General features: G+C 43.3%; 3 protein-coding genes across 4 annotated transcripts in view; 1 reads left to right on the forward strand and 2 right to left on the reverse strand.

Moving 5' to 3' along the window:
* The window catches only part of MANSC1 (MANSC domain containing 1), a 31426-nt gene extending 22427 nt beyond the window's left edge, over window positions 1-8999 (reverse strand). Inside the window, exons 1-2 of the mRNA XM_007113000.4 lie at window positions 8665-8999; window positions 8399-8523 (exon numbers count right to left, since the gene is read on the reverse strand). The gene's annotated coding sequence lies outside the window, so the exon portion shown is untranslated. The remainder of the gene's footprint in view (window positions 1-8398; window positions 8524-8664) is intronic.
* Window positions 74-767, reverse strand: LOC102984970 (60S ribosomal protein L11-like). The gene has a single exon (XM_055085476.1). The coding sequence runs from the start codon at window positions 738-740 to the stop codon at window positions 237-239; it is 504 nt and encodes a 167-aa protein (XP_054941451.1). The 5' UTR covers window positions 741-767; the 3' UTR covers window positions 74-236.
* A 364-nt stretch (window positions 9000-9363) lies between the features above and the next one.
* BORCS5 (BLOC-1 related complex subunit 5) overlaps window positions 9364-23991 on the forward strand; it is a 100376-nt gene continuing 85748 nt past the window's right edge. Inside the window, exons 1-2 of one of the 2 annotated variants that reach the window (XM_028491024.2) lie at window positions 9364-9422; window positions 12149-12292. In XM_028491024.2, the coding sequence (XP_028346825.1) occupies window position 9422; window positions 12149-12292 (145 nt within the window). In that variant the 5' untranslated portion in view covers window positions 9364-9421. Of the gene's footprint in view, window positions 9797-12148; window positions 12293-23991 lie in introns of both variants that reach the window. The other variant, XM_007112998.2, reaches the window with a different exon arrangement.

Genomic DNA, 23991 nt, shown 5'->3' on the forward strand with positions numbered 1-23991 from the left:
GAACCCGTGTCCCCTGCATCGGCAGGCGGATTCTCAACCACTGCGCCACCAGGGAAGCCCGAGGTCACAATCTTTGAATCTCCTTTCATAGGTGGTCCATGCTAGGAGCTAAGTAGACCTTTCCCCACTTAGGAACTTCAGATTCAAGGTTTTGGTTTTTTGGGTTGTTTTTTGTTTGTCTGTTTTTTACATTTCACTGAAAACTTTTTATTGGCCTTCTGGATTGAAACGGGAATTTATTTGCCAGGAAGGATGATCCCATCATGCTTCTCCTGAAACCAGCACATGGCCTCCCCTTTGCAGATTAGGTGTTTGGCCCCAATGCAGCCTGTCCTGCGCTTCTTGTCTGTGATGCTGAAACCTGGCCTCCCCAGCACCACGTAGAAGTTTAGGCCGTAGATGCCAATGCTTGGGTCATATTTGATCCCCAGATTGATGTGTTCTCGGATCCCCAAACCAAAGTTTCCAGTACCTGAGAAGTTATTTTTTCTTAATTGGCACTCTCGCACCTTTAGACCTTCCTCCAGGATTTCTTCTGCGTTGGCCTCACAGACTGTGCAGTGGACGGCAATCTTTTCATTTCTCCTGATGCCAAAGGATCTGACAGTGTATCTAGCTTTGGAGAACACAGGGGTCTGGCCTGTGAGCTGCTCCAGCACCTTGGCTGCCCCGTCAGTCTGTCTCCACTCTCCCCCCACACAGATGTTGAAGCAGAGCTTGCAGATGCGAAGTTCCCACATGGGCTTCTCCTTTTCACCTTGATCCTGAACCACGATGGGAAACAGGAAGGGAGCCAGATGCAACATTTTGATACAATGAACCTGGTTATGGTTGAAGTAATATATTTTTCAGTTATGACAGTGACGAGGACATTGATGAAAATAATGATTAAAGAAAAATTTTCTATTGATATGAACTAGGAGTTTAAATTAGAAATTATATTCATTGTCACCTTATTGCCGAAGAGATTCTAAATCCTCTTCTCCTAATACTTACAAGTACCATTTATGTGGAGGCAGATTTTTTTAAAGTATTTTATTCAGAAAATATGCATTAAGCATCTGCATGGGAAATTAAAGACCGATAAGACACGAATCTGTTATTGAACACAAGTTCATGTGCCCTACACACGGTGAAGCCAAACAAACTAAAATGTCAAAGAGTTTGGAGTTTGGAGCAGAGAAAGGTTTATTGCAGGGCCACGCTAGGAGAACGGGTGGCTAGTGCCCAAAAAACTCCAGAACTCCCCGAAGCGTTTCAGCAAAGCCTTTTTAAAGGCCAGGTGATGGAGCGTCCCAGGGTGTGTGATCAGCTCATGCATAATTCTCTGATTGGTTGATGGTGAGGTAACAGGGCCGTTAACATTATCAATCCTTAGGTGCCAGAAGGTCTGGGGGCTGCTTGCTCATTATCATCAAATAGTTAATTTCTTCCACGTGGTGGTGGTTTTTAAGCCTCTGAAAAACTCATGAAATATGCATGAGATACTGAGACCAGCTGGGACCAGGGAACCTTTGCTGAAGTGCTTGCACCTGGACAAACCTCTCCTCAAGCAACAAAGAAACTATATGGGACTAAAATTAACTGCCTGCATGAGTTGGGGCAAATTATGGACAAAAAAATACAAAAGACCAAAAAACTCAAAAGCTAGTTCTGAAGAGCCGGGAGCCAAAAGCAGGGTGATGGGAGAAAAGCAGGGTACTGAGCATGCCCCCTGCACTCAACACCACCTAAGGGGTGGGCAACACGCCTATGCCACCCCTCCGATCCCATATTAGGAAAAAGCTGTTCTTGCTCCCTCCTGCTGCAGCGGGTCCCAGTAAAGCCTTGCCTGAATCTCTTGTCTGGCCTCTAGTCAATTTCTATTGATTGGGGAATGCCAAGAACCCTGGTCGGAATACTATATCTGGGTACTCCAAAGAAGAGCTACAGCAGAGGATATGGGGGAGGGTGTGTCCTGGGAAGGCCCCATAGGGTCCTGCTTGGTTATAAATCTATCTTCTAGATGCTATATTGTTCAGTGGGAAAGACACACAGGTAAATCAATGATTGTGTAAAGACCACATGTTATAATAGAAGATGCTATAACTAAGGAAGCTCACAAAGGGGATATCTAATCTGTACTTCCGGGAGGTGGTGCATAAGTTCAAATTTTTTTTTTTTTTTAAAAGAGATATCCTTTTATTTATTTATTTTTTCCGGTACACGGACCTCTCACTGTTGTGGCCTCTCCCGTTGCGGAGCACAGGCTCTGGACGCGCAGGCCCAGCGGCCATGGCTCACGGGCCCAGCAGCTCCGCGGCACGTGGGATCTTCCCGGACCGGGTCACGAACCCTTGTCCCCAGCATCGGCAGGCGGACTCTCAACCACTGCGCCACCAGGGAAGCCCTCAAATTTTTTTAAAGACTTTATTTTTTTAGAGCACCTTTAGGTTCACAGCAAAATTGAGAAGGAGGTATAGAGATTTCCCGTATGTCCCTGCCCCCACTCATGCACAGCCTCCCCATTATCAACATGCCACATAAGAGAGGTATATTTGTTACAACTGATGAACCTATATCGACCCATCAAAATCACCCAAAGTCCAGAGTTGACCTTACACTCATTCTTAGTGTTGTACATTCTGTGGGCTTGGACAAATGCATAATGATATGTATCCACTATTATAGTATCATACAGAGTATTTTCACTGCCCTCCAAATCGTCTGTGTTCAGCCTATTCATGCCTCTCCCTTACCCCAAACCCTGGGAAGCATGGGTCTTTTTACCATCTTCATAGTTTTGTCTTTTCCAGAATGTCATGTACTTGGAATCATACAGTATGCAGCCTTTTCAGATGGGCTTCTTTCACTTTGTAATATGCATTTGAGGTTCCTCCATGTCTTTTCATTTTCCATTGTCTGGTCCAGAGTTTGTTTATACATCCACCGAAGGATACTTTGGTGGCTTCCAAGTTTTGGCAGTTATGAATAAAGCTGCTATAAACACCTGTGTGCAGGGTTTTGTGTGGACATAATTTTCCAACCTTAAGATAAATCTTGAAGGATGAAGTTCAGTTAACTAGATGGAGAGAGAAAAGCTGAATATTCCAGAGAAAACAGGACTTTTCAGGGAATTTCATACTGACTGGCATGAACTTTGCCTGTATAAAAAGGGGGCTTCCCTGGTGGCGTAGTGGTTGAGAGTCCGCCTGCCGATGCAGGGGACACGGGTTCGTGCCCCGGTCCGGGAAGATCCCACGTGCCGCGGAGCGGCTGGGCCCGTGAGCCATGGCCGCTGGGCCTGCGCGTCCAGAGCCTGGGCTCCGCAACGCGAGAGGCCACAACAGTGAGAGGCCCGTGTACCGCAAAAAAAAAGGGATAGGGACTTCCCCGGCAGTCAGTGGTTAAAAATCAGCACTTCCACTGCAGGGGTGCGGGTTTAATCCTTGGTCTGGGAACTAAGATCCCGAATGCCATGCGGTGCAGCCGCCCCCCCCCCGCAAAAAAAAAATGGGGTAAAGAGAGGCTGGGGTCAGAGCAAGAATGTTCTCATATGCTAAAATTTAAACTTTATCTTGAAGCCATGGGGAATTATTGAAGGTTTTTAGCAGGGCAGTGAAAGTTTCAGAGACCTGATTAATATTCTAGAAAATTCTCCGTGCCAGCCACATGAAGGATGCATTGAAGGAGGTGAGGCCAGAGGCTTCCGTTCTTCAAGGAGTGAGAGAAGTGAGGAGGCCCTGAACTGTGCACGGAGTCAAGAGAGAAATTAAGGAGAGAGGCTCTCCAGACGTGGTGGTGGGTTGGATGTGGTGGTGAGGCTAACCAGGTTTCTGGCTTGGGAGACCAGGTGGATGGGGTGCCCGGTAAAATAAAGACACAGGAGGAGGAGCTAGTCTGGAGTAGACAGAGGCATAATGAGTTTTAGAAAACTTGAATCCTGGTTTTATCACTTACTAGCTGTGTGATCAGGAGTAAACCCCTTAACCCCTAATGTAAAATTAGGAAAGTGTTATCTACTTTGTAGGCAGGTCATACAGGGACAGTGTATATGAAAGTGCTTTATAAACATGAAAAGGCTATTTAATTCTTACTTATTGTGTATATAAGCCACATACGTTGCTATTCATGTGGAAGTGATTTTAGCGGTGCTACAGGCATCAATCTCAAATGTATCCTACCTCTAAGTCCCCTCCAGCGGTGCCCTGAAAGGCTGGGGAAGCTGGGTCCTCACCCCACTGCTTTCTAGCAAGGGGAACTCTTTCTTTTTTTTCTTTCCAATTAACTTTTATTGGAGTAGAGTTGATTTACAATGTTGTGTTAGTTTCTGCTGTACAGCAAAGTGAATCAGTTATACATATTCATATATCCACTCTTTTTTAGATTCTTTTCCCCTATAGGCCATTAAAGAGTATTGAGTAGAGTTCCCTGTGCTATACAGTAGGTTCTTATTAGTTATCTATTTTGTATATAGTAGTGAGTATATGTCAATCCCAATCTCCCAATCTATCCCTCCCCCCCTTTCCCCTTGGTAACCATAAGTTTGTTTTCTACATCTGTAACTCTCTTTCTGTTTTGTAAATCAGTTCATTTGTATCATCGTAAGGGGAATTCTTTCTTGCTGGCAAGTTCCCTCTTTGTGCTGAGTAGTGCTGCAACCATGATCATAATAAATTTTAGCTTTCTTTTCTTTTCTTTTTTTTTTTTTCCTTTGGCTGCACCACGGGTCATGCGGGATCTTAGCTCCCCGACCAGGGATCGAACCCGTGCCTCCTGCAGTGGAAGCACGGAGTCCTAACTACTGGACCACGAGGGAATTCCCACCACAATAAATTTTAGAACATTTTCAACACTCCCAGAAAGAAATCCCCACACCCATTAACAGTCACTCTCCATAACCCCTCCGCACCCGCCCTCCTTTTCAGCCTTAGACAACCACTTACTTATTTTTGTCTCTATAGTGCCCCTTGTGGACATTTCATGTGAATGGAATCTACAATACGTGGTCTTTTCTGATGGGCTTGTTTCACATAACATAATGTTTTCAAGGTTTATCCATGTTGCAGCATGTATCAGTACTTCATTCCCCCTTTTTTTTCCCCCGCCAAATAATGTCCTATGATACAGATATACCACGTTTTATTTATCCATTCATTGAAAACAAATGGCAACACAGGAGGCCCCGGCCTCTGTCCCCCAACAAAGATGAACAGTTAGACAGCTATCTGCACACAAAAACAGGTCTGGGAGAGCTCTGGAGTCCACTTAAGAAACTATAGCAACATAGCAGAACAAAAAACTTGAGAATAAGTACACAAGGAAAGAAGGAAGTTCGCTTCATTTTGCCCACATCATCCCATCCCCCTAGCCAGCACTGCTCAGCACCAAGAGGGAATTTGCCAGCAAGAAAGAGTTCCCCTGGCTAGAAAGAAGGAGCGGGGTGAGGACCCAGCTTCCCCAGCCTTTCAGGGCACCGCACGATGGTCCACGTTTGGTCTCACCCCACCCTGCAAAGCTGAGACGTACAGACATGGCTAGGAACGAGGAAGAAAGGCAGGAACTTCTAAGAGCAGTTCTGCAGCAGAGGAGATCACGGTTCCAGTGACCTGCTCCGCAAACAAACCCAGCAGCTTTCACCACTGAAGAAACTAATGACCAGCACAGCTACCTCAGACCCCGCCCCCCAGAGATTTCACCCTACAGGTATTCACACCCACTGATGACAGCCGCCTGTGTCCCTCTCTGCTCCCTCCCCTGCCCCTATCCTCCCCTGGAGTCTGGAACAACACTGGCAGCCAGCCCAGGCCTCTGTGGTGGCATGAATGCAAGATGCCAGTCTGGACCCTCTCTGGGTGAACTCCACCATCACGTGCACAATCTGGGCTAGCCCTTCCAGCTGCAACCTTGCACGCCAACCGCCTGATGCCCGTCCCTGGCCTCCGCCGCGGTGCACGTGCCTGGGGCAAACTGTGCAGCCACGGGAGGGCGTGCCAACAGCCAGGGCCCCCGCAGCTGCCCGTGGGCCCAGATCAGGCCCTTCTGTCACTGGCCAGTACCAGTGCGCTCACCTGCAGCCAGTGCCTCCAGATGTGCACCTGCAAAAGCCCCTGGCCAGACCCCTGTCACTGGCCTCCACTGCCGTGCACCCACGGTGAGACCTGGCAGCTAAAGGAGTGCTAGCCAACAGCCAGGACCCCTGCAGGTGCCAATGAGCATCTGGCTGGCACTGACCCTTTCTGCCTGCCCAGTCCCCCACTGCTATGTGTGTGTTGGCAACCAGCTCCTGCTTCTCTATAGGCACCTGCAGCTGCACCCCTGCAGCTGAGGGTATGCATCACTACTGCATAGCAACCACTACTACCTGTCTGGTCTCTAGCCACTGGATCTGGAGGGGCTGCTGAGGACCCCAACAGCCCTTAGAGCCACTGTAAACACACTGAAGTGCTTGCCACGGGCCACAGTTGTTGACACTGTGGATTCCAGTGGCCTGAGTTAAAAGATGTCATGTAACCCTGAACCCTGTGCCACCACATACCCCTGCACTTGGTGCCCTGCACCACTAGACTTGGAGTCACAGCATGCTCCAGCATGTCCCCATCTGCAAGTGAAAAATCTTCCTTTACCAAAGTCAGCTCATAAAGCCTGGAGGAGGGGACTGCTTCTTCAAATGAGCAGACACTTATGCAAGGTTACAGAGATCACGAAGAATCAGGGAACCATGAGTCCACTAAAGGAATACAGTAAGCCTCCAGTAACTGGCCCCAAAGAAATGGAGAGCCAAGAATTGCCCGATAAAGAATTCAAAATAATTGTTCTAAAGATGCTCAGAGAGCTAGAAAAGAACACAAACAATCTAGCGCTTTCAGGAAAACAGTGCAAGAACAAAACGAGTTCAACGAAGAGAGAACACATAAAAAAAGAACCAAACAATAATTTTGAAGCAGAAGAATATGACTGAACTGAAGAATTCAACAGGGAGCTCCAACAGCAGGTTTGACCAAGCAGAAGGAATCAGTGATCTAGAAGGCCACTAGATCAATTGAAATTACCCAAACAGGAGCAAAAAAGAAAAAGAATTAAAAGGAATGACGAGGACTTCCTGGTAGTGCAGTGGTTAAGAATCCGCCTGCCAATGCAGGGGACACGGGTTCGAGCCCTGGTCTGGGAAGATCCCACATGCCGCGGAGCAACGAAGCCTGTGAGCCACAGCTACTGAGCCTGCGCTCTAGGGCCCGCGAGCCACAACAAGAGAAGCTACCGCAGTGAGAAGCCCGTGCGCCACAACGAAGAGTAGCCCCCACTCGCTGCAACTGGAGAAAGCCTGTGCCCAGCAACAAAGACCCAATACAGCCAAAAATAAATAAATAAATTAATTTAAAAAAAAAAAAGAAAAGAAAAGGAATGAAGAAAACCTATGGGACTTACAGGACACCACAAGAGAGAGGATGTACGTATCGCTGGAGTCTCAGAAGGAGAAGAGCAAGAGATAGGGTAAAGAGCTTACTTAAAGAAATTATAGCTGAGAACTTTCCAAACCTGGGGAGAGACTTGGACATACAACTTCATGAAGCTAATAGCTCACCCCAAAATCTCAATCCAAAACGTTCTTTTCCAAGACAAATTATAAAATTGTCTAAAATCAGAAACAAAGAGTGAATTTTTAAAGCATCAAGAAAAAAAAATCTCTCATACATAGAGTTGTCAGCAGATTTCTCAGCAGAGACCTTGATGGCCAGTAGAGAATGGGATGATATATTTATCTATTCATCAGTTGATGGACAGGAAAATCCTTTTAGAATGAAACGTTTATCCTAAGGGAAGCATAACAACCACCATCACATCAGTACAGATTAGGGTATGGAACACAAGATAAATATACTTTGGTGTGGAAGAGAGGGAACAAGAGTCAAAATATTACTTACTCTCCCCACTTTTACTTCTTCTCTCACCCATCCCCAAAGAGGGAATGTCTTGAGAGAGAGCCCCAAGAGGGAATGAGCACATTGCTTCGTAAGGCCTTCCCAGTCCCATCAGCCTGGTGGTTTATGTAAACTTCAAGACTATAGTCTTTTAGGAGACTCTTTTGATCTCTCAGGCAGTTTTTTCGTTCTATCTTCACATTCCCACAAAATACTCAATTTACATTCATTTGCACTTTTCTCAAGGTACAGTGGGCCCTCCATACCCAAGTGTTCCTACCCTTCGAAGTCGGAGGGGCCAACTGTAAGGGATTTGAGGATCCATGGATTTTGGTATCTGCTGGAGGTCCTGGAACCAATCCCCCGTGGATACCCAGGGACTGCGGATACCCAGGGACGACTGTATTGTAATGGTGAGCAGAGAAAAGAGCATGAGATTTGTAACCAGAGAGTCCTAAATCCGAGTTTCACCACTTACCTAACCATGAGGAAGTTACCTGTTTATGGGCGTCAGGGTTGTTGTGAAAATCAAATGAGTGAAAACAGGAGAAATGTCTGTGATGTGGTAGAGTAGAAGGGACTTGAAAATCACTTCATCCATTTGACACTCTCAGGGCATTTTCTGGAAATTTCATGAAACAAACAATATAAAATGAGTTGCAAAGTTCTGAGAACCCCAGAGCCACCCAACTCCTCGGTGGGAATGCATTGCTAGGTGTGAGTCCTTGACCTGCCAAAGTTGGAAGTTTCTGTATTGCGTTACCTGTAGTACTTCTTTCTTGCCTTTGCTCGTTTCAGAATGCCTCGCGGATAATTGTCAAGGTGGCCAGAAAGTGACTAGACTTGGGGCATCCACTTTCCTTTGAAGATGCACAAACGCCCTAACACATGAATCAGCATTTTCTACTCATTTTTCTCTCATTTCCAGCTCCTTTTACCATCTAGTATTTTTTGTACGGTCTTCCACTGCCAAACTTCCAGCTTTGGGAACTGAAACAGGAGCTTGGCATCCAGGCAGTTGTGGATTCCAATCCTAAATCTATCTAGCACCTCTCTTTCCGCATCTGTAGAACAGGGTTAAATTTTTTGCAGTATATTACAAATATCGCATCATTATGTTGCACACCTGAAACTCATACAATAGTATGTCAATTATACGTCAATTGAAAAAACCCAAAATAAATACCAAAAAAACCACACACAAAAATAAACTCCCCAAAAGCCTATTAATAAAGTTTTAACGATGGGGATAAAGTGCCTAGTGTGAGGATGACACTTAAAGGTGACGCGCAACATTACAACAGGAAACGGGTAACCCTTTGGGGCGGTTCTGGCGTTGAGGTGATCGGGCCCTTTAAGGCTGCGCCCCCGGAGTCGCCAGCGCGAGTTTCCCCGCCCTCCCTCGGGCCCCGGGCGGTGGCGGGGGCGTGGGCCTTCTAACCCGGAACTGACGGCTGCGCGCTGCCGGCGCCGCCAATCCGCGTCCGAGAAGGAGCAAGCGTGCGGGGCCCGAGCGAGCGAGTGAGTGAAAGCGGTGCCGCCCGCAGGCCGCAGGCGCGGCGGGTGCCCGGCGTTTCCCCGCCTCCTTGCCTTGGGTTTCCCTAAATAAGGCAGGCGAGCGGGGTGTAGCTCCGCCGCACCTCCTTGCACGTCCTTCCCCGAATAAGGCCTCCCCGTCCCCCGCCGCCCGCGTCCCCGCCTGGGCTGGGCGCGCCATCCCCACAGCGCAGCCTGTGTAGCCTCCGCATCCCGGTCCCCGGCCCCTTCCCTGTCGCCCCGCCGCCCGAGCGGTCGCCGCCCGTTCCGCCGTTCCTCCGCTGCCACCGCTGCCGGCACCATGGGCAGTGAGCAGAGCTCCGAGGCCGAGAGCCGACCCAACGATCTGAACTCCTCAGGTCGGTGCCCTGATCTCCACCCTTCTCCAGCCAGCCCTGTTCGCTTGCGGGGCGGGCTGCCTTCCAGCCTGCTGGGGACCGGGACCGGCGGACGGCAACGCACAGAAAGCCCTCACCATGCTTTTTCCTTAAAAAAGAAAAAAAAAAAAAAAAAAATTACCATCTGCCCTAGCCTTGATTCCCCTGATGGAAGCCGGTACCTGTGATTGCAAGCTAAGCCAGCGTGGGCGCCCGAGCCCATTATTTGTTTTCAGAACAGCTGTTCCTCTCAGCTGCAGCCTACTCTTTGAAGGAGGACCTAATTAATATTTGGCTTTAGTATTCATGACTGACAGTGAGATTTGGGTCGCGCAGTGGATGGGTCATAGGGCCTGAAAGAACAGATTCCGTCTTAAAAATGGGTTCTAGAGATTCTTTTTCAGAAGGGATGTGTGGCAGGTGAACAGTCGCTGTGAACCCTTGGGTGAGAGCGAGTCCAGAAACTGCATCTTCCCATCGGAAGGTGTCTCGGCTCCCTTTCTGATACAGAAGTTGGCCAGGAGGGCAAGATCTGGTGTTTTTCCCTATTCTTCCCCCGCCCATGTTGTTTAGACTTCTCTCCGAGTTTGACGTAGGGATGGGAGGATTATTGTTCCTGGAGTACAGTGAGCACTCAAAAGAGCTGATGCTTAATTAAGGATCATTTGCTCCTTTTTTTGTTGTTACCCACCAAACTCTAGGACCACTGGGACTGTCCCAGATAAGCTCTGGAGTTGCTAATCCAAACTGGCTTATATCTGGGGCCTAAAAAGAGCCCTGGTCGTGGACTGCTCTGATCTTGGTAGGCTATGCAGTTCAGAAATGCAGAAGCTAGCAGACCTATGGGTATTCCACACTGAACTGTAACCTTCAAGGCTAGTTCAGTCTCCCATTCTGGGAGCTAGACGGGGACAGCTTTTAATGGTGAGCAGCATCTACTGCTACATTCGTTATTTCTTTGACTTGTCCGTCACAACAAAGGCAGTAATAATTGTTACCCCTTACCTTCTTGCCTCTGTGTCAGGCCAGAAGCATATTTTGCGAGAAGCGTGTCATCTTTTTAACAGGCTTGCTCACCTACTAACCAGCAGCATGGGCTCTAACCAGTACTAGAGCGTCCTAAGCAATACTACCGAATAGCATAGGTTAGAATTTACCTGGTTCCCTGTGCTAAGTGCTTCACATGCGTTCATGTTTAATCCTCACAGTAGCCCCATTTTACAGACAAGTAGTAGAGACTAGCTAGAATCTAGTAAACTCCGTTTTCCTCTGGAATCTGGGGGAAGGAGGAATCACTGAATTTGTACTAGGAAAGACTTTTGGCTTGGGATTTTTAAAACATTAGGTAAATTACCAAAAGAGGCGAAGAGAGGCTTCTTGAAGAGCAATGAAAGTAGCTGAGATTCTAAAAGAGTGAATGCCAAGCCTTAAGAGACGTTAGCCTCCAGGAGGCAGGGCAGTTCTACGGCATACCTGGATCAACCTTTGAGACATGATAATGATGAGCCTGCAAATGCTACCTTCTAGAGTGTAAAACAGTAAAGATTCACTCTTGCCCCAACCAGAAGATGTTTGGGAGCAGAGGATGTCTTGGTCTGGGGAGTCCTTGATAGTTTGAATCACTTCCCTCTAAATGGATTACGTTCTCCTACGTACCTGAAATTGACCTGCCTCTTTAGCAGTCCTTCAAGTTTCTTTATTTTGCCTCAGCCTACAGTGGACCTGCCGGTTCTTTCTGCCCTGTGACTTTAAGGGTGAGGGGGCTGGTGCCATCATCTAGTGCTAAGAACCAGGATTTCTCTCCTGTGACTAGGATCTATTCATCATGCTGGGCTTGCTGTGATAGGGTGGCTACACAGCTTTGCAACCCCAGCATCACTGGGATGGGTCATGTACACCAACAATCCGTTTACCTCCCATTCCCTTCTTAACTCTGTTTCTAGCACTGGTGACTTTGGGCAAGTCACAGCTAAATTTTGTATGCTTATTTCCTCATTGGGAAATAGGGACAAACGTCAGGAGGATCAAAGAAGTAAAAATTAAAAACAATCTGGTTATTATTTTGTGTTTTGAATAATAAACTTTTAATTACAAAAGCAGGCTCATAGATGGTATATGGTCCTATAAAGTTTGAAGGTTTTTTTTAATACCATGGGAAATAGAGGTCCTCTGTAATTCATCTCCCCTACCCAGCCCCCAGTGCAGGATTACTGCAGTTAGCATCATCTTCTGTGCAAAAAATACCCTTTTTAATGACTGCAGTGAAAACAGCTTTGGTGAGATGGAGGTCGCTCAATAAGATGCAGTTCCTGAGCAGTGTAACTTTATTTTCAGTGGCCCCTTCTCCAGCTAAGCATAGAGCCAAGATGGATGATATTGTGGTTGTAGCTCAGGGCTCCCAGGCCTCACGGAATGTCAGCAGTGATCCCGATGTCATCAAGTTGCAAGAGATTCCAACCTTCCAGCCACTTTTGAAAGGTAAGGGCTTGCATTTCTTAAAAAAAATTTATTGAAGTATAGTTGATTTATAATGTTGTGTTAGTTTCAGGTGTACAGCCAAGTGATTTGGTTTTATATATATGTGTGTGTATACACACACACACACGTATATTCTTTTTCAGATTCTTTTCCATTAGCGGTTATTACAAGACATTGACTATAGTAGCATCCCACTGACATCTATAGGCAGATCTTCCAGACAGAAAATCATTAAGGCAACAGAGATCCTAAATGACACAACAGAACAGTTGAACTTAATTGATACATACAGGACACTACATCCAAAAAAACAGAATACACATTCTTTTTAAGTGCACACAGAACATTCTCTAGGATAGACCACATACTAGGACCCAAGGCAAGCCTCAGTACAGTTAAGAGGGTAGAAATTATTTCCAGGGATTGCATTTTATCTTACCTGGACTTGCTGGAAAGGTGTGCATAGCCCCACCATTCTCCCCTGATATCTCTGTGCCTTATGCATCCCCTTTAGGTCTTTGCTTAAATGGCATTTTCTTGGTGAAGCCTTCCTTGACTGCTGTATTTAGAGTTGCAGCCCTTTTCCCTGACTGTTTTTCTCTGGAGTACATAATCACCCTTGACTTACTGCCTATTTTACTTATTTGTTTACTGTCTGTATTTCCCTGCTAGAATGTAAAGCTCCATGATGGTAGGAACTTTCCATGTTTTGTTCACTGTTGAATCCTCAGCACTTGGAATAGAGCCTGGTGTAAAGTAGGGACTGAGTAAATGAATGAATGAATGATGATGAAGTTAGCTTACCTGTCATATTTCCACAAAAAGATTTTCATTCTCACTTGTGATCTGGACTATGGGTTGACTAGTTTACCTCCATAGAGAAAATCTCCATGATCACTGATACACTTATAATTAATCCTGGCAACTGTTTTGTTTGACAGGGAGTTCGTGTTTGAAAGGAGAGAATGTGTACAAACCGTCATCCCTCTTAATATATGATTAGCATATACTGAGGTAGTTACCTTTTAATATGAATTTTATTATTCGTTTGATTATTTTATATTTTTATTAACTTGTTATTAATACATGCATTACTTTATTTTATTATTTTCATATCTTTATTAAGTAGTGGCAATGATTTTCTATTAACTGAATGGGGTTTCTGCTGTAAGAATCACTCTGTCTCCCTCTCACCACAAAAGATTAGGAAATGTAAATGATGTAGTTGAGCTACCCTGGTTTACTTAACCTGGTACAATATAATATGAAACATCTTACATTTATAGAGCTATTTGTATTAAAAGGTTCCCTCCCCTACACACACATATACATTATCCCTTTAGTTCTTACATCATTAAATATGTTTGAATGATTTGTGCCAGATTAGACAGCTAGAGGTTGAACTTGAACCTTTATCACTGATGTCAAATCCTGTACTAGTTAAACTATTCCACACTGTACTTAAAAAACAAAAATAAAACCAAATGGTGCTTTATAGATGATCCATGTACTTCTCATTCTTCTCAGTACTTCATCTGCTTTACAGATGAGGAAATACCAGCTTTCAATCTTCCCCCAGAGGCCTCAGTGTTAGACACTGGTAAACTCTTCTGATTCTTATGCAAAACAACACATTACATCCTGTTACCCATCTTCTCATTAGTTTCTGTTATTTTGAGGAATAATGCGATTCTCCAAAGAAGGCAACATTAATGAAATTTCCATTTTCATATATCCTTGTGCAATCAGGTTTAAAACACACACCTTTATCTTTAGAAACTTAGAGGCGGACACTTGTGTTCTGTCCTCCATCCCTTCTGGAGTTGCATATATTGCTCACAGTCACAATGTTCATGCCTCCACTTCCTGTTAACTATGTCCTCTCTCCTCCCAAAGTCGTCTAGTCCTGGATGAGGCCTGTGAGATCTAGTTTTGTCCCCACTTCTGGGAAATGCTAAAAACAAACAAAAACTGAAAACTAAAAAAACAACCCCAGAACTTTGAGAGGTATTTAATAATTTTCTGGAATTAGTGTTTCTTCTTTAAGCATTTGAAATAATTCATGTTTTATGATAAGTTGACTAGTAGGGGAAACATCTGGGAGAAGGTTTGGTGTTAAGGGAAGCTAACCTCAGATTTAAAATCGTCACTGGGAACCCCAAGAGTGAATGATTAGTGTGGCGCAGTTAATGCGACACAGCTGGACTTGCTTGCATTGCTACCTGGGTTTTATTTATTTATTTTTTATTGAAGCATATTTATTTACAATATTGTGTAGTTTCAGGTGTACAGCATAGTGATTCAGTATTTTGCAGATTATATTGCATTGTAGGTTATTCCAAGATAATGGGTTTAATTCCCTATGCTATGCAGCATATTCTTGTTGCTTATCTATTTTATTGTTATATTTAGTAGTTTGTATCTGTTACTCCCATACCTCTGATTTGTTCCTACCCCTTTTCTCTCCCCTTTGGTAACCTCAGATTTGTTTTCTATATCTGTGATTCTGTTTCTCTTTTGCATATACCTTCATTTGTATTACTTTTTAGATAATAATATACATGATATATTATTGCATATACATGATATCATATAGGATTTGTCTTTTTCTCTGACTTATATCATTATATCACTAAGCATAATATTCTCCAGGTCCATCCACATTGCTGCAGATGGCAGTATTTCATTCTTTTCTAAGGCTGAGTAATATTCCATTGTATATATATTACCACATCTTAATCCAGTCATCTGTTGATGGGCACTTGGGTTGCATCCATATCTTGGCTATTGTAAATAGTGCTATTATGAACATTGGGGTGCATGTATCTTTTCGAAATAGTGTTTCTGTTTTTTCTGGATGTATGCACAGGAGTGGAATTGCTGGATCATATGGTAGTACTCTTTTTAATTTTTTAAGGAACCTCCATACTGTTTTTCACAGTGGCTGCACCAATTTATACTCCCACCAACAGTTTACAAGGGTTCTACTACCTGGATTTTAATTGTGACTTGGCTACTAACTGGCTGTGTTGCCCTGACTCTGTTTTTCACCTCTTTGAACCTTGGTTGTTGAGTATGTTGAGAATAGGTGCAGGAGAGAGCAAAGCTCGCGAGAAGCGGCGTGTAGTTAAGAGGAGTCCTAGGATTTGGCTAAGGAGGGTAGAGAAATCACCTGAGGAGAGTGATGTGAAAACAGAAATGGTAACAAGGGGCAGTGGCCAGACTGCACGGAACAAAATAAGCCAGTGAGCGTTTAAGTTGATGCTTGCGTTTCACTTGTGAAGAAGAAGCATCTTGGACAGTGATTAGAAAAGGTAGGCAAAGGGGACAACTGGGTGAAAGTGTTAAGTATAATCATGATAGTAATAGTAGCTAATCCTCACGTCCTGTGCTCTGCATACCTATTATTCTTTCCACTTTCTACATTAAAACATCGAGGCTCAAAGAGCTTCAATTCATTGCCTAGAGTCACGTAGCTATAAGTGATAGCCCATCTCAAGATGACATCAGGACATCGAGTTTTAACTATTTTGTACATAGAATAAGACTCAGTTTCAGACTCATAGATACAGAGAACAAACTGGTGGTTGCCAGAGGAGAGGGGAGTTGCAGATGAGGGAAACAGGCGAGGGAGATTAAGAGGTATAAACTTCCAGTTTTAAAATAGATAAATCATAGGGATGTAAGGTACAGCGTCAGGAGTATAATCGGTAATATTGTAATAACCTTCTATGGTGACAGCTGGTAACGAGATTTATCATGGAGATCTTTTCGTGATGTATAAAACTATCGAATCGCTATGTTGTACACCTGAAATGAATATAGTATTGTAAGTCAATTATACTTTGATTTAAAAAAGAAAAGCTCAGTTTCCAATCCTAGCGAAGCCCATGGTAAAAATCGCGAGGCTCTAATGGGAAATAGGGTGATGGGCGTGAGCTGGCTTGGATTTTCAGGTGCCGCGTTTGTTACAGAGCCTCCTGATTTGACATTGTTCTGCCTGGTAATTTAAAGCCCTGCATCTGCCTGCTGGCCTGGGCAGGGATCACTCACCTCTGCTGCCTTTATACTCTAATCTCTTTCCCCCTTTACTGCTTTCGGGATGAGGCTGTTTCTCAAAGAAGTAAAAGGGTCACACAGTGAGGGCTACCCCCCAGATTTGATTTCAGAGAGCTTTTATTCCAGTTAATGACAGTGTATTCTTTCAAAACAATACATTCAAGTACTACACAGAGTTCACGATTGTTCCATAATGTCATATGATGTAATGCTGATGCTGGTGGGTGATCTGCAGAGGCAGTGGCTGGGCGAGTTTGGGGCTATTCCTATGACTGAGGTAACGTGTGCATTTTTAATAAGCAAACAGATTCTTTCTTTGGTCTCAACCCTTTTGGGTAACTATCCCAGGGTATCATTTATGCTCCATACGAATGCCAAATAACATTACATTAGTAAAGTTCCTCTTTTATTTTAAGCCAAAAGAATTTCTTTTTTTCGTAGCAGTCTCTGAAGTACCAACTTACTTTGAAATGTAACACACTTAAGAGAAAATGAGAAATTAAAATATTAGAAGGTAGCAATAAATGGCCATGACAGAGCACAAAAGCAAGATGTAGAGTTGATGCAAATTAGATTCCCAGAGGTTAAACAAACCCTATAGATTTCTTACTTAAAATTCAACCATCCATATTTTTTAATTAATCGCACCCTCTTATGTCTTTCTATAGAAATGAAATACTCACAAGTGAAATGCAATATTGATGTTTTATATAGAAAAGTTATAAAATAATTATTCTATTCACTCCTGGCAATGAATATATGTGCACGCATGAGAGGACATGGTGGTGCGTACATATATGACTTTCTTTGCAACTGACTGATCATTTTTGTTACTGACCCTGGATACAACAAGACATAAGATTATAAGACTTCCCTGGTGGCACAGTGGTTAAGCATCCGCCTGCCAACGCAGGCGGCACAGGTTCGAGCCCTGGTCCGGGAAGATCCCACGTGGCAAGGATCAGCTAAGCCCATGCGCCACAACTACTGGGCCCGCGAACCACAACTACTGAAGCCCGTGCGCCTAGAGCCCGCACTCCGCAACAAGAGAAGCCACCGCGATGAGAAGCCCGCGCACTGCAATGAAGAGTAGCCCTGGCTCGCTGCAACTAGAAAAAGCCCGCGTGCAGCAACGAAGACCCAATGCAGCCAAAAATAAATGAATTAATTAAATAATTTTAAAAAAAAGATTGTCTTGCTGCCTAAGGAGGGGACTGTCTTTGTTACCAACAAGGGAGATCAGACATATACAGTGTAAAAGCCTCAGTGATACTAAGCAGCTCTGTTGGGAGTTCTGTGCTTGGTTGTTAAGGATGTAATGCATGTGTCCAAGTATATTCTTTTATTTACTTGTAGTTTGCTGTTGACAGTTCTGACAGTTTCCAGAGGTAACGTTTGTGCAGATGCCAGTGGGATGGGTGCAGAGACAGGCAAGCCAGCCCCCATGCACTGCCCCCAGAGGGCAGGAGCCCCTCCTCTCTTCTGGGTCACAGCCACTGCTGCCCTGGCTGCTGCTTCTGCGGATCTGCATCCAGGTCCTGACTGGGTTTTACTCACAGAGTCCCAAGAATCCTGGACTGCCCCACACGTGCTAGTTATTGCCACATATATTTTCTTTGCTTATAGACCCGCTCCATTGTTCCATAGGACTTCATTTAGAGACACAGGTCCTAAGATAAAATTATTAAGAATTTCAGAAGGCAGCACAAAAGCATTGAACCAAATGTGGAGGACCCCTTTTGAGAACGGGACCCTGTGGGACTGCACAGTTGCACGGCTGTGAAGCAGTTGTAATCCCACAGGTAGTTCAGGTTTAGGTGCTGTTTGAGCCAAAGGTTTATAATGTCAGGGTCTGATTTTACCTTTCTGTAATTTTCTCTGTCTTTTCACTCTGTCATCCTTCATGTATTGGTTCCGTCCTTTGACTAGTTTTCTACATGAAAGCAAAATGGCTACAGGAGTTCCAGGTCTTTTATCCATATAATGCACACTCTATAGCAAAAGAGATTCTCATTAGTTAGTCAGGCGTGGGTCCCATGGTCATATGCCTAGGTGACAGGCTACCTGATTGGCTTTGTCTAGCTCACATGCTTCACTACTAAAGTATAGTAAAGTTTTCTGGAACCATTTGGCTCCTAGCATGGAAACTGAGGACTATTAGGCAGGAATTGCTACTGTGGGAGAAATCACAAGTGTCCACTACAGACTGTTTCTTGAGGGAATGACTGACTGACAGATTGGAGTACTTCATCCTGGGAAAGGATTTGTAAATATGCCTCTTGTTTCCAAAATCTTAACTGGAATTGTAACTAATATTGTATAAACTGATATCTAGATAATTATAATATGGCAGTGGTTAAAAGAATTGTGATAAGGGGCTTCCCTGGTGGCGCAGTGGTTGCGTGTCCTCCTGCCGATGCAGGGGAACCGGGTTCGCGCCCCGGTCCGGGAGGATCCCACATGCCGCGGAGTGGCTGGACCCGTGAGCCATGGCCGCTGGGCCTGCGCATCCGGAGCCTGTGCTCCGCAACGGGAGAGGCCACGACAGAGGGAGGCCCGCATACCACAAGAAAAAAAAAACAAAAAACAAAACAAAAAACAAAACAAAACAAAACACAAAACAAAACAAAAAGAATTGTGATAAGAAAAAATCCTATTGCCTATTTAGAGAGATTGAAAAAGAAGCACTTAGTACCAAAAATGTTGTCAGTGTTTTTCCAGCACTGCTTGAGGAAGATGCCTCAAGGCTTCCAATGACCAATACTGATTATATTCTAGGTATATGTGTCTCTGAAGATATAAAGGATAAAACACTAACGTCATGGGACTACCTTTCAAGCAATAGCAAAATGTCTTCTTCTTATTCTGTGATTAGCGGGCAGCGTCTATTATATGCAGTAATTTGGTTTTTGTGATGAACCTACACACCAGGAGGAAATGTTGTATGCAATTGTATAGTAGCTATTAATATCAATTTAGCTTAAAAAAATACATGATGCATGTGAAGGAGATTTTGACAGTTAAAAAGAGCCTGGGGCTTTCCTTGATGGAGCAAAATCTCACAAAACGGCAGTGAAGGCTCTCAAATCACATGGAACATTGAGAATTAGCGCTGGAGGTCGAAGCAGGGAAAGAATGAATCGATGGAAAAGGTTGATGTGAAGAACATGAGGGAGCTGGATTTCAAATGACCGGTTTATTCACATCTTTCTCACCAACCCACCTATCAGCCAGACAGTATAAACGAAGAAGGTCCTGGCATTTATCAGACATCTGCCTGTGCCAGCTGTCAGGCCTTACCTCTGCACTGGAAAGCGGAGTGACAGAGGAGGGGATGAGGGGGTGGGTCTTAATCAGAGCCACAGTCTTCTCTGAACCACTGAGCAACGACCTCCAGACCCAGGGTTGATCCTCAGAGTGTATTTTCCCCCAGATACCATCTTTGAAAAATTGATAATTCATTCCCGATTACCTTGTAGGTTTATTTGTATGTGTAATAGCACTTCAGTTAACCTTTTAAACGTGGCCGTTAACTGGCAAAGTGTGAGTCTTACTCAGAAGAGGGGGACGCACTAGGAGAATGGTCACTCAAAACCAGTGGAGAATGTTTGCGAGAGCAGCCTCACTTTGTTCCGCACTCCAGCAAATCTCTGTGCCTGCATCCATTCTTGGTTCTTTCCATGAAATCTCAGAGGAGGTGTGTCTGTGTCTTTTATTAAAGAATCATATATCTTCTAAAGAAATTAAGGGAAGAAAAAACTATATGTAGAATGTTTACTCCCATGTTTATCATTTCTGGAATTCTTAATCTCTTCCTATGGATTCACGTTTCCATTTGATGTCATTTATTCTTAGTCTGAAGAACTTCTTGTAGCATTTCTCGTAGTGCAGGTCAGCCGGAAACAAATTTTGTTTTTATTTATATAAAAATGGCAGTTTTGCCCAGTTTTGTTATAAAGTTTTTTCTTTTTGGTAACTACTATATTTTTGAGGAGATATTGTGAGACTTTATGTAATTTTGTTTTTCAGCACACTTTCTTTCACCAGTCATAATATCCATAGATATTTCTTGCTTGAATTAATTATACAGTGATGGTTGCCAAACAGTGATTTTTCTAACTTTATCATTCCTTTTACATTTATTAGTTTGCATTTTACTGTAAGGAAGACCTTTCTCTTATCACCAGTTTTTATTCATTTATTTGTTTAAGTCAGTGTGGAACAGCGACTTCCTATTTTATTCAGTGAGTTGTGATCTCTTAAAGTCATTACATTTGGCCCTCCATATCGGTGGGTTCTGCATCCACAGATTCACCCAAGGGCGGATTGAAAATAGGAAAAAAAAAGTCCAGAAAGTTCCAAAAAACAAAACGTGAATTTGCTGAGCACTAGCAACTATTTACATAGCATTTACATCAATGTGCATAGTATTTGCATTGTATTAGATATTATAAGTAATCTAGAGATGATTTAAAGTATACAGGAGGATGTGCGTAGGTTATATGCAAATACATTTTATATAAAGGATTCGAGCATCCAGGGACTTTGGTATTCATGGAGGTCCTGGAGTCATTCCCCTCATGGACACCAAGGAGCGACTGTTTATTTTTAATTGCAAAATGCTCCAAATTTGGCTAGTCGGAATACCATCAGTTTAGCTACCTGTGTCCTTTTGACGTATTCTCATTATTCTTTGAACATGTTTTTATTTTATGGCACAATATAATGTTCCAGACTTACCTTGTTCTTCCCTGGCCTCAGCCCTAGAATCAAGCATTTCTCCAGGAGCCCCAGTTCTTTTAGTGGAGGGTGGTGTTTAGAAACCACTCCCACACCCTCTTGGTGTGTTTAGCAAGGAAATATATATATGTGTATATTTATATATACAAACTCACACATTTACACCTGTATTTATTTTTAATATTTAACCTATATATATTGAAAAGGAGTTCACACTAATGTGCACCATATGTTCTTTGATCTGTAGGGTTATAGTTATTATCAGATAGTTTGGCCATTATTTCTTCCAGTATTTTTCTGCCCCCTCCCCAGTTTCTATATTTGACCACCTGTTGTTTTCTCACAGGTCATTGATGCACCTTTTGGATTTTTTTTCCTTTCTGTCTTTTTCCTTTCTGTCCTACTTTGGGTAATTTTTAATGCTATGTTTCCAGGTTGAGTGGTCTCTTTTTTTTTTTTTTTCTGTCATGTCTATGCTGCCATTAATCCCATCCAATGCATTTTTTTTAAACTTTTTATTTTATATTGGAGCATAGTTGATTAACAATGTTGTGATAGTCTCAGGTGTACAACAAAGTGATTCAGTTATACATATATGTGTATCTATTGTTTTTCAAATTCTTTTCCCATTTAGGTTGTTACATAATATTGAGCAGAGTTCCCTGTGTTGTACGTTAGGTCCTTGCTGGTTATCCATCTAAAATATAGCAGTGTGTACATGTCAATCCAAAACTCTAGCTGTCTCTTCCCCCAACCTTTGTAGTTTTAATTCCAAATAACTGTGTTTTTCAGCTTTAGATATCCATTCCTCTCTTTAAAAAAAAAAGTCATTTCTTTGCTTTATCATGCTTATCTTCTCCTCTACTTTTTGAACATATAGAATATATTTATAATAACTCTTAACTCTTGTCTGCTAGTCCATCATTTCTGGATCTGTTGTTTTTTTTTTTATTGAATGAGCTTTCTCAAGTCACATTTTCCTGCTTTCTTCATGCCTGGAAGATTTTTACTGTATGCCAAACACTGTATATTTTATGTTTTTGGGTGCTGGATTTTGTTTGATTCCTTTAAAGGAGATTGGACTTGGTTCTGGCAGAAGGTTAAGTTACTTGTATTCAGTTCTAGGCTTGCTTTTGAGTTTGGTTAGGGCTCATCCAGAGCAGCCTTAAGTCTGGTTTAATTAAACCTCCCTACTAAGGCAGTACCCTTCTGGGCACGCTACCCATTGCCCCATATATTATGAGGTCTTTCCACTCTGGCTGGTGGGAACATGAACTGCTCTTAGCCCTATGTGAGTTTCAGAAATTGTTTGGCTTACTGCTTTCCTGGTTCTTTATCCAGCCTTGTGGCATTTCGGCTCATAAATTCACAAGTTACTGTGCAGGGGTTCAAGAGTGCCCTGTGTGATTTCCAGAGTGTGCTTGTGGAACGCCCTTCCCTCCCATCCTCTGTCATGTAAGTTCTAGAAACCTTAGTCTCTGCAAACTCCACTCTCCCTTCAGCTCCGAGGACACTGTGCCTCCCTGGTCTGCATCCTGAGACCTGCCTTTCAGCAGTAAGCTGGGGAAATGATAGAACTCACTTGTTTTCCTTCTTGTGGGGCTCAAAGTCCTGCACTGCCTGTTATACAATATCTGAAAAGAGTGTTTCATATATTTTTGTCTGGTTTTCTAGCTGTTTATGACTGTCAGGCATAACAGCAGATAATCTTTCATGGGCAGAAGTGGAAATCCTCCCCCAAAGATGCTTTTTAATCCATATTTTTCTCTCAGTTACCACTTCTTCATTTTACTTTTGTGCCTCATGCCAACAGCTTTTGATAACTACATTGGGCATTCATTTCTGCAAAATATTGGTAAACTCCTGCCCAGGTCCTGGTGGTGCTCCAGATAGCAGAGATACAAAGAATATAAGACACCGTTTCTGCCCTTTGGGAGCTTATAGTTTTGTGAGTGATTTAGACGGGGAAATAACTCGTAGTAATATAGTATGTGTAATACTGGCCAGATGCCCAAAAGACTAGGTAGGCATGGAGGAGAGAATCATTAATTTGACCTGGGAATTTGAGGTAGGCTTCATAGTGGAAGAAGTATGTGAGCTGGGCTTTTAGGGATGAATGGAAGGTAGCCACATTGAGAAGACAGGGTCGGAGGGGTGTCCATAGTTTAAAATCTTCCATATAAATTAAAAGATAAAAGTTGCCAAGAGAATTCTTGACCAGAATTACATCTGGGATGAACTGCTTTAATTTTCTATTCTTAGTCAATGTATGCAGGTTACCCAAATGTAGGCAGGTTAAATTCTGATTTTAGTTTCAAGCCATGTTAAATATCAACTTACTGGAATAATTAATTATCAGATAGTTTATGTACTGATTATTCATTCTTTTCTGTTTCTCTAAACTTTCAATTTGTGTTATATTATGACTTTAAATAAAATATACATGGTTTTCTTTAGCTAGAACCCAAGGATATAACTTTCTAAACAATATCATTTTCTGCATGAGCTAGCCTTTTACGCCTGGAATATAACAGTAAAGATGGATGTACAGTATATATTTCCTTTTAAGGTTCTGGTTTGTCAGCAGTTTCTGCTAAGTGATAGCCTAGAAACAGCCTACAGTTGAATAGTATAAAATTTTGTTAGTCGTTTTCAATTTTTCTACTTTTCCAAAATTCGCATATAAAAATTCTTCTATTTTAAAACACACTAGCGACCCACCACCAGTCCCTCCCATCAGGAAACTTGTACAAGCCTCTTAGATAGCCTCATCCACCAGAGGGCAGACAGCAGAAGGAAGAAGAACTACAATCCTGCAGCCTGTAGAACAAAATCCACACTCACAGAAAGACAGACAAGATGAAAAGGCAGAGGGCTATGTATCAGATGAAGGAACAAGA

Source organism: Physeter macrocephalus, chromosome 6 (assembly GCF_002837175.3).
Source record: "Physeter macrocephalus isolate SW-GA chromosome 6, ASM283717v5, whole genome shotgun sequence".
Classification (NCBI taxonomy): domain Eukaryota; kingdom Metazoa; phylum Chordata; class Mammalia; order Artiodactyla; family Physeteridae; genus Physeter; species Physeter macrocephalus.